The sequence below is a fragment of the Salmo trutta genome, chromosome 14, assembly GCF_901001165.1.
Source record: "Salmo trutta chromosome 14, fSalTru1.1, whole genome shotgun sequence".
NCBI lineage: Eukaryota > Metazoa > Chordata > Actinopteri > Salmoniformes > Salmonidae > Salmo > Salmo trutta.
This window is the reverse complement of record NC_042970.1, coordinates 46,003,912-46,014,422: the sequence shown is the minus strand read 5'-3', so window position 1 is coordinate 46,014,422 and position 10,511 is coordinate 46,003,912. Positions and strand designations below refer to the sequence as shown.

General features: G+C 40.9%; 1 protein-coding gene across 1 annotated transcript; it reads left to right on the top strand.

Annotated features, from left to right (window-relative positions):
* Positions 1-6,430: 6,430 nt before the first annotated feature.
* cyb561d2 (cytochrome b561 family, member D2) lies at positions 6,431-8,219 on the top strand. The gene is made up of 4 exons (XM_029776114.1): positions 6,431-6,545; positions 6,777-7,027; positions 7,162-7,199; positions 7,371-8,219. Exons 2-4 carry the CDS (start codon positions 6,901-6,903, stop codon positions 7,872-7,874), a joined length of 669 nt encoding a protein of 222 aa, XP_029631974.1. The 5' UTR covers positions 6,431-6,545; positions 6,777-6,900; the 3' UTR covers positions 7,875-8,219.
* Positions 8,220-10,511: the final 2,292 nt, after the last annotated feature.

Genomic DNA, 10,511 nt, shown 5'->3' with positions numbered 1-10,511 from the left:
AAGCAGAGATGTTAGTCTACATTGTATGAATATTAAAGTGTAATGTGTTTTTAGTATAGCATTTGCAGACCATATTGAACAAGATGAATGCATGGCGTAATGAACAGCAGGTGAATAGGATAACTGCTCTGCACGGTAGGCCTATAACTATCATGCTCCCTCCTTTTTATGATGAACCCAGTGTGAGTTTATGTTATCCTTTATCTTCTTCCTTGCTCAGAGAGGAAACGCTGTCTTCGTCAAGGGGAAGGGAGGGACTCTGAGAGGCCCATAGTAGATAACAAACACTGAGCAGTGAGTGTGAGAGAGAGAGAGTCTGGCACTGGGCCATTGGTTACAAGAATGGAAGGAATCCTCTCCTTCTTTCCCATTGGAAAAATATGTTAATTGGTTTTGAATGGCTGATTTGCTATGGTTGCTGCCTGCTGGAGTCCGAAATTAATCCACTCATTTCAAAGCATCAATCTGAGCAGGCTCTTTTCTGACCAGTAATCCAACATTAGTGAACTGAATGGAAAACTAATTTGACAAGAAATATGTTGCATTATTAACACTGGCCCAGTTGGAAGTCCTGAACCAAAACCATTTCATAAATTATAAAATAGTTTATTCCTACATTTGATGGGTTGTATTGTATAAACATACTTTTTTTCTCATTCTTGAGAGGGAAAATAGAAGGCAAGAGGAAGTAAAATACACCTTTATCATGATGTCAAACATTTTGTATCCTTCCTGCCCATTTGTACACAGTTGAAATAGAAACCAAGAGACAAGTACTGTATAATTAAACAGAGAGAGAGAGCAAGAGAGAAAGAGAGTGAGAGAGAGAGATGGAGAACATACTATGACCACATGTGAGTGAAGAGACAATTTAGTCCAGCAGAAAAGAGCCAAATATACCCGAAATCGTTCCGTTTTATGATACAAGTATCAAACCATTTTATAAAATGGCTGCAATTCGGATTTTCTGTTAGAATAAAATATGGTAAAATCATCAATTACTTTTGATGTTATCTACCCACTAAATAAACCCCACAGATAGTATAGACAATCATTCTGATCATAAAATAGTCTTAAGACCCAGTGGTGTAATGTACTTAAGTAAAAATACCTTAAAGTTAAAAGTATCTGTACTTTAATTTACTATTCATATTTTTGACAACTTTTATTTTTACTCCACTACATTCCTAAAGAAAATAATGTACTTTTTACTCCATACATTTTTCGTGACACCCAAAAGTACTCATTACATTTTGAATGCTTAGCAGGACAGGAAAATGGTCCAATTCACGCACTTATCAAGAGAACATCCCTGGTCATCCCTACTGCCTCTGATCTGGCTCACTCACTTAACACAAATGCTTCATTTGTAAATTATGTCTGAGTGTTGGAGTGTGCCCCTGGCTATAGGTAAATTTTAAAAACAAGAAAATCGTGCTGTCTGGTTTGCCTAATCTAAGGAATTTGAAATTATTTATACTTTTACTTTTGATACTTAAGTATATTTTAGCAATTACATTTACTTTTGATACTCAAGTATATTTTAAACCAAATACCTTTAGACTTTTACTCAAGTAGTATTTTACTGGGTGATTTTCCTTTTCCTTGAGTCATTTTCTATTAAGTTATCTTTACCTTTACTCAAGCTATGTGTATGTCGCGTGTTACAACTTCACAGGAGAGGCATTTGAACGTAAAACAATATTTGTTTTTATGAAAATGCGTTTTTTGACAGAAATGCCTTCTGGAACATATGAACTTTCATGTGCCTTAATAACAAACTTGTATGCCATCTGTAAATACTAATAAAATGTTTTAATTATGAGCCTAGTTGGTTTAACAACTGAAAAAGTCAGGAACCTTCCCGCTAGCCATTATTGGCTGAGATAATGGATGGGCTGGACATACCGAGAGATGCGTTCAAATTGGTCTGCCATGTATCATGCTTCTGTCTATAACATGAGCTGCTCAGTATGTGTAGATGATCCTTGCTACCGCGGCGTTTTTGAAAGATATCACGTTAGCCATGGAGAACTGCAAAAGTGTTGCTGCTGCGCTCAACAAAATTGCTGCCCTGAATTTATCAGGCACTATTGACAAAGATCTGTAGGAAAAAGTTGTGATAGAATACTTTCTGCACATTGTCAGTATGAACCGGAGTGACTTGACACAATGGGCCAAACAAGCGTTCATCCATGCATACGGGTAAGAGTCTGCAGTGGAGAAGGTGGAAAGCTTCAAGTTCCTTGGCGTACACATCACTGACAAACTGAAATTGTCCACCCACACAGACAGTGTGGTGAAGAAGGCGCAATAGCGCCTCTTCATCCTCGGGAGGCTGAAGAAATTTGGATTAGCACCTTAAACCCTCACAAACTTTTACAGATGCACAATTTAAAGCATTCTGTCAGGCTGTATCACCGCCTGGTACGGCAATTGCACCACCCACAACCGCAGGGCTTTCCAGAGGGTGGTGCGGTCTGCCCAATGCATCACCGGGGGCAAACTACCTGCCCTCCAGGACACCTACAGCACCCTATGTCACAGGAAGGCCAAAAAGATCATCAAGGACAACAACCACCCAAGCCACTGCCTGTTCACCCCGCTATCATCCAGAAGGCGAGGTCAGTACAGGTGCATCAAAGCTGGGACCGAGAGACTGAAAAACAGCTTCTGTCTCAAGGCCATCAGACTGTTAACTAGCCATCACAAGCACCTTAGAGACTGCTGCCCTATATACATAGACTTGGAATCACTGGCCACTTTAATAATGTGTAACGCAGACGCTGGGAGTCAGGAAGCAAGTCTAAGGGGTGAATTTAATAATACAAAAAAACATGGAACAATACAAAACAAGAGTAGCGTCTGGACATGAGAAACATAACTAATACTGCCTGCGGAAAGAACCAAAAGGAGTGACAGATATAGGGGAGATAATCATAGAAGTGGTGGAGTCCAGGGAGTCTCATGAGGCGCAAGTGCGTGTACCGATGGTAGTAGGTGTTCGTAAGAATAAGTAAACTGGCAACAATGAGCGCCAGAGAGGGGGAGCGGGGATAGATGTGACATAATGGAACACTAGTCACTTTAAGAATGTTTACATATTTTGCACTACTCATCTCATATGTATATACTGTATTCTATTCTACTGTATTTAGTCTATGCCGCACGGACTGTTACGGCTGTGTACGGGAGGCGAAGTCAGGTGCAGGAGAGCAGAGTAGATTTAACAGGCGCACTTTTATTCCGGTCAAGAAATAGGCACAAAATGACATCAAAGTGCCCAAAAGAAAACACGGAACATGTACAAAAGTATAGCGTGTGAACATCTCACATAACAATAAACAATTACACACAAAGACATGGAGGGGAACAGAGGACTAAATACATGCAGTGTGATTAGATAATGAAAACCAGGTGTGTATGGAAACAAGACAAAACAAATCTAAATATGAAAAATGGAGCGGCGATGGCTAGAAAGCCGGTGACGTCGATCGCCGAACACCGCCCGAACAAGGAGTGGAGCCGACTTCGGTGGAAGTCGTGACACGGACTTGGAGCTAGAAACACAAGCATTTCGCTACACCCGCAATAACATCTGCTAAACATGTGTATGTGACCAATCAAATTTGATTTGATTTGATTTGGTCTAGCTACATTTTCAGATATTATACTTTACGTTTCTAATTTTGTAAGAAACTCGTTTTCATTGCAAGTTAAAGCGTATTGTTAGATAGCTAGCAAACATTAGCTTCCTGGCTCTCTAGCTAGCGTTACGTGTTTGATATGTGTAGTAATATAATTTGTATCTCAGAAACCCATTGCTGGTTATAGCCTAATGTTAGCTAGCTAGCTAATATTAAATGTAGTTGGTTAACTTTATTAACCGGCAGACTCACACTACAGCATTTCATGCATGGTGGCTAGTTATGACAATATATTTGTACTGTATGGGTTGGGATTATGGTTAATTGTTTAGCAAGCTATCTAGCTACATGTCTAAACAAAAGACTCCACTTCGCCAGATGATTACATGACCCATCAAGTTTGCCAGGTGTGTCTGGGTAGGCATCATGTAATTTTTTTTATATTTATACACTTTCTATTTTTGATATTGCTACTATGCAAATATACAAGTCACCATTTCACTGTACTGTTTTCACCTTCTGTATCCTGTGCATGTGACAAATCACCTTGAATGGGTGTTGACAAAGAAGAGCTCTCCAGTAGGTGTACCATAATATTCAAGGGACATTTTCTCAAAAGTGGGGTTACAAGTTAATCAACTTTCAAAACAGAATTACTTTCCCATTGTACCTCAACTACAGTGTATGCCATTTTGTAGCTCTGAGTCTGTACTTTAAAAAAAAACACAATTTAAAATGTTGCTACATACGACCGAATTGAGGTGGTGGGTTTCATATTGGACTTGATTCACTTGGCTATATATCCATAAATAATTGGCACATACAGCCCAATGATGGCTTAAAATGTTTGAGGGGGTCTAAAAAACACAATGAAATGGACAAAAAAAATATACGTATCCTTTAAACTTTTAGTAGACAAGTGGTGCAAACGCATGCCAAATTACAGTGTTTTGTAAATGTTTTTTTATTGTTAGTTCCAATAGTTTACATGTAAACACTCTAAAAAGGTATATGGGTGTTCCCTGTAGTCTACTGACTGCAATTATATATAATATGATAATCACTCAGTTTCATGAGAATATGCATTTAAACCCTCTTGAGTGATGAGAGTAAATACTCTTTTAGCGGATTTCAGAGCATATGATATTAACAAGCTACAGACTAACCTACCTATATTGTTTCCATCTGTGCACATTTATTCTATAGCAGAATCATGAGAAAAAAAACGCAACCATTTAGTACAATCATCCATAAATGTCATAAGAAATTACGTGGTGTTTTTGGTCTTATAGTAATGTTATAGTATGCTATTATGCTCAGGCTGTTATACAGAATCATAATGAATCATTTACTAAGTGTTCTTGCGAGACATTGATTCATCGTTCTGGTGTGCACCGGCAGCATTATACCCATGATTATACATCGTTTTCCAAAATGACCGCCAAACCAGCTCCATAGCGCCATATTGGACAGGATTCACATGGCCATATCTCCATAAATAATTGGTACATACAGCCCAATGATGAATTAAAATGTTTGAGGGGGTCTGGAGAATACAATGAAATCTATTCTTTAAATATTTTGTAGAAAAGTGGTTAAAAGGGCCACAACATTATTGCCAAAAATACTTTAGACATGCCCTGTCTAAATACTTTAGACATGCCCTGGTGGCTCTATCACAAAGTCCCCAAAAAAGTAATGTAGCTGCTGGACTATAGTCAAAATGACCTCAATATGACCCCTATTAAGGTCTTAAGAGTACTTTATGATCAGAATGATTGTATATATTATCTGTGGAGTTTATTTAGTGGGTAGATAACATTAAAGTCATTTTTATATTGTTTAGAATGATTTTACCCTATTTTCTTCTAACAGGAAATTCGGATGGCCGCTGTTTTATGAAAGTGGCCTCCCTGGTGACTGACAGGCTTCCCAGATTGCCTCCAATCTTTAAAATGTTCCTTAAGTTATATAGTATTAGTGTACCAAGTTTGATACTTGTATGCTAAATGGAACAATTATTTCAGCTATCCGCAGGACTAGTTGGTTGCAGTGTATCTGAGTGGACGAGGGCCTTTATGCCCTAGTGAGAATGTGTCATGCTAGTGTCTAGCCGTGTTGCACAAGTCTCATGCTTGTTTGGGAGGAATTGGAGCACATTGAGTAGTGAATGGAGGAGCACTGTGTCCATTGAGTGGTGCAGTTTGAAATGGGTGGTAGCCTATTCCAGGTGCCCATTTAACAACAGTGAGCAACACACAGCACAATGCTACAATAATACCATGGCTCCACAGAGAGATCATTATGCACCATGATGAGTTTACAGACTGCATTATTCAAGATTTAGCAAATTACTTCTGGACATTCTGTTGTATTCTTGATTCCTTGTTCATTCCCTAGGCCTACTGCTCGGTGCTTGCTCTACTGGCAAAATTCGACTTTCCACCAAAAATAATGATTAGGAAAAGTTAATCCGTGCAGTGAAGAAAAGACAATGTTGGCCAGCTGATGGTTTGTGCTCCATGATCATTCCTTTTTTTTAGCATTCCTTCTGAATATAACACAGTGTTGGTGCAACAGTTGGAATCCAGCCTGTTCCACGATGGAAATTAAATAATTAACCCCTCTCTTTATGTAGTCGGGTCTTGATAAGGAAGAATGTGCTCAGTGCATTCCAAAAGCTTTGAAATACTGGAACGCAACTACTTAAATAAACTACAATTCCCAAAATGCACCTGAGAAAGTAGGAAGTGTATAGGGATTCTTTCCACGTCACACCGCAACCCAAATTTCAACGTCAAGCAAACGCCGCATAGTCATGCTGATTGAGAATAGAACATTGCGCGCAATTAAGGACCATTTTCATAACCTCTATTCAATTTAAATATTGACATTCCGGTAGGTATTAGTCTTATTTAACAAAACGTGTGGTTATTGTGGTAGGCTACTGTTTGACGTGCTTATCCCACTCTCACTTGTCAATAACGGTTTGCAATAGCTTTCTCGCGAAGCATATTTTACTTTACTGAATCAATTTAGTGAGGAACTTAATGGTGTTATGCTTTGGTATTAACTTTCTCTATGGGTTTCGAGGAATCTACAAAAAAAATCTGCGTTTTCTGTTTTCAGGAAAAGGTATCAACTCCCCCTTGTGGGGTAAAAAGGTAGCTGTGGGTTCAAATGCGGTTGCCTTGACGTTGGAAGCGCACAGTTCTACCTGTCCGTCTCTTGTACGAGGGAAAGGCGGGAAACCATGGCGGAACTCCCCGAATCAGAGCCCCGAATGTACCGTTTTGGGAAAGTCGCATGTGGGATACTGACTCACGTGCTTTGTGTTGTCTTCACTGTGCTTATCACGGTATTGGCCAAGCCTGGAACAAGTGAGTAATCCAGCCTTGGCGCCAGCAGCAGAGCACCCACCAATGCTGTTCAATATCTGCATATAACACATGGAATACTTTATATTGAGTTGATGAAACGAGACAATATTTTTTGGGGTTGATCTGTTTTTCAGGTTTGTTCTCTTGGCACCCTTTCCTGATGACACTGGCGGTAAGGATGACACGTCTGTGTGTGCATAATGTAATCTGTGAATTCATCTCATTCAAACGTCTCAGAGGTGTTACAACAGTTCACGTTCATTCCATCTTTCCTCCACCACTCTCACCTTCTTTCCTTGCCGTTCTCTCGCCATCTCCTCTTGATCCCCCTCTTCCCTCTTAGTTCTCCCTCTTCATGACAGAGGCTGTGCTCCTCTTCTCTCCACATTGCTCTCCCATTCGGAAGCTTTCCCACAAGACCAAGGGGCGTTTCCACTGGATCCTGCAGTGCCTCTGCGCCAGCTGTGCCACCCTGGGCCTGGCCGTCATCTTCTACAACAAGCACCTGAACGGCAAGCCCCACTTCGCCTCGTGGCACGGCCTGGTGGGCCTGGGGACATTGTGCGTTGTTGGGGTGCAGTCTCTGGCCGCTCTGCCCCTCCTCTACCACTCCCTGGCTAAGGGGTGGTCCCTGGCTAAGCTGAAGCGCTACCACGCAGCATCTGGCCTAGTCACTTACCTGCTGGGAAGTGTCAGTCTGCTCCTGGGCATATGCTCAGTGTGGTTTACAGGCGCTGTGGGAGGATACACTTGGTACCTGGCAGCACTGTGCCCTGCCCTCAGCACCCTGGTCATCATGAGCCAGGTGTCCAATACCTACATGGCTAAGAAACGGCTGGTGTCCTGACCAGGCTGGTCGCCAAAACCAAGCTCACAAACAGCAGCCGTAAACTGTTAGTGTATTCAAATGAAGCTTTAATAAAAGCTTTACTGTAGGGCTATCTTTGGAAGACCAACCTGCATTCTGCCTAATGCCCAAAAGTACCCGTGCCTTACATTGGTGAAATTATGGTTTTGTTACATCTACTGCTGAACTATTTCTAATTTCAAAGTTTGGTCTTTATATGTTAATTCTTTTTTTTTATGTGATGACAGGCCTCGGTCTTTTTGAGTATTTAGTAGTGTATAGTACAGTAGTATTTTGTATCCTCGAGCCAAGGAGACAAATAAAGCCTGTTATGTGTCTAAGGAAGTACTAATATTGGTTTTTAACCATGCAAAACAACTCCAAGAGGCCACTGATGCTGCTTGATTTTATTTGCCTTTAGGCTTGAATGGACCAATGCACATTTTTTTTGTGATTGTTTTTACAAGGTGATACATTTGTGTACTAGTTTACATAAGTATTCAGACCCTTTGCTATGAGATTTGACATTCAATCCAATGAATTAGGTTGGACGCCTAGGTGCGTCCTGTTGCCATTCATCATCCTTGAGATGTGGTTAAATCAATTGATTGGACATGATTTGGAAAGGCACACACCTGTCGATATAAGGTCCCACAGTTGACAGTGCACGTCAGAGCAAAAACCAAGCCATGAAGTCGAAGGAATTGTCCATAGAGCTCCGAGACAGGATTGTGTCGAGGCACAGATCTGGGAAAGGGTAGCAAAAAAATAATTCTGCAGCATTGAAGGTCCCAAGAACACAGTGGCCTCCATCCTTAAATGGAAGAAGGTTGGAACCACCAAGACTCTTCCTAGAGCTGGCCGCCCAGCCAAACTGAGCAATCGGGGGAGAAGGGCCTTGGTCAGGGAGGTGACCAAGAACCCCATGGTCACTCTGACAGAGCTCCAGAGTTCCTCTGTGGAGATGAGAGAACATTCCAGAAGGACAACCATCTCTGCAGCACTCCAATCAGGCCTTTATGGTAGAGTGCCAGACGGCAGCCACTCCTCAGTAAAAGGCACATGACAACCTGCTTGGAGTTTGCCAAAAGGCGCCTAAAGGACTCTGACCATGCAAATCAAGATTCTCTGGTCTGATGAAACCAAGATTGAACTCTTTGGCCTGAATGCCAAGCTTCACGTCTGGAGGAAACCTGGCACCATCCCTATGATGAAGCATGGTGGTGGCAGAATTATGCTGTGGGGATGTTTTTCAGCGGCAGGGACTGAGAGACTAGTCAGGGTCGAGGGAAAGATGAACGGAGGAAAGTACAGAGATTCTTGATGAAAACCTTCCCCAGAGTGCTCAGGACCTGAGACTGGGGAGAAGGTTCACCTTCCAACAGGACAACGACCCTAAGCACATAGCCAAGACAACGCAGAAGTGGCTTCGGAACAAGTCTCTGAATGTCCTTGAGTGACTCAGCCAGAGCCCGGACTTGAACCCGATCGAACATCTCTGGAGAGACCTGAAAATAGCTGCGCAGCGACGCTCCCCATCCAAACTGACAGGGATTGAGAGGATCTGCAGAAGAAAATGGGAGAAACTCCCCAATTACAGGTGTGCCAAGCTTGTAGTGTCATGCCCAAGAAGACTCAAGACTGTAATAACTGCCAAAGGTGCTTCAACAAAGTACTGCGTAAAGGGTCTGAATACTTCCGTAAATGTGATCAGTTTATTTTTTATAGATTTACAAAAAAAAAAAAAAAACTTTTGCTTTGTCATTATGGGGTATTGTGTGTATATTGATGAGAAAAATCTATTAAATCCATTTTAGAATAAGGCTGTAACATAAAATGTGGGAAAAGTCAAGGGGTCTGAATACTTTTTCAAATGTACTGTGCGTAGAACATACAAAGCCCATAAAAACAAAATGTCAGTGTCATAATAAAATGAAGTAACAACGCAGGAGAAGTGTGTTTTATTATGTTAAAATAACATTAACGAAGTAACACAGTTGTCATATGCTGGATACATGGGGGTGACAGAGATCGGGAGGGACACAGTCAGTCTGTGCCACTTCTCTGCTCTTCCACAGACACTGGTCAAAAGATCAACGTGGATAAAAAGAGAGGGGGGGAAAAAAGTAATAAAAAAATAATACAGCAGATGAATTAGTTTTCATCATTATAAATAAAGAATTTTGGTAAATTCATACAATAAGATAAATTACAAACTAGTCAAGGCAAGCTAACATTATCAAGATGTTATAAAATAACATTGTTAAACAACATATGGATCATGTTCTCTTCATGATAACACGAAGAAATAATAAGCACAGTGAAACTATTTGGATTGAGAGGGAGGATGGGGATTCCTTCTCCAAGGAAATAGTGTTCCCTGTTAAAAGGACTGGGATGATTGGCTAAATCATTTGATAGACACAAGACATGGCCAATTAGAAAAAGGTTGAGGTTCCGAAGTGAGGTGGAAAAAAACATGATCAACTAGAAACAGGCTGTAAGGTAGAGGACAAGGAAGTAAGCAGTAGTGGGTGGGTAGAGTGGAGGTTGTGAGGAGTGTATGGTGAAATAGGTAGTAGAGAGTAAACTGAAACTCCACAAAAAAGTGTGAGTTATATAATAACTCCAGTAGGC

Coding starts and splice junctions, on each gene's coding strand:
- cyb561d2 (XM_029776114.1), top strand. CDS start 6,901: ATGGCGGAACTCCCCGAATCAGAGCCCCGAATGTACCGTTTTGGGAAA. Junction 7,028..7,161: donor ATTGGCCAAGCCTGGAACAA/GTGAGTAATCCA, acceptor TCTGTTTTTCAG/GTTTGTTCTCTTGGCACCCT. Junction 7,200..7,370: donor CTTTCCTGATGACACTGGCG/GTAAGGATGACA, acceptor CTTCCCTCTTAG/TTCTCCCTCTTCATGACAGA.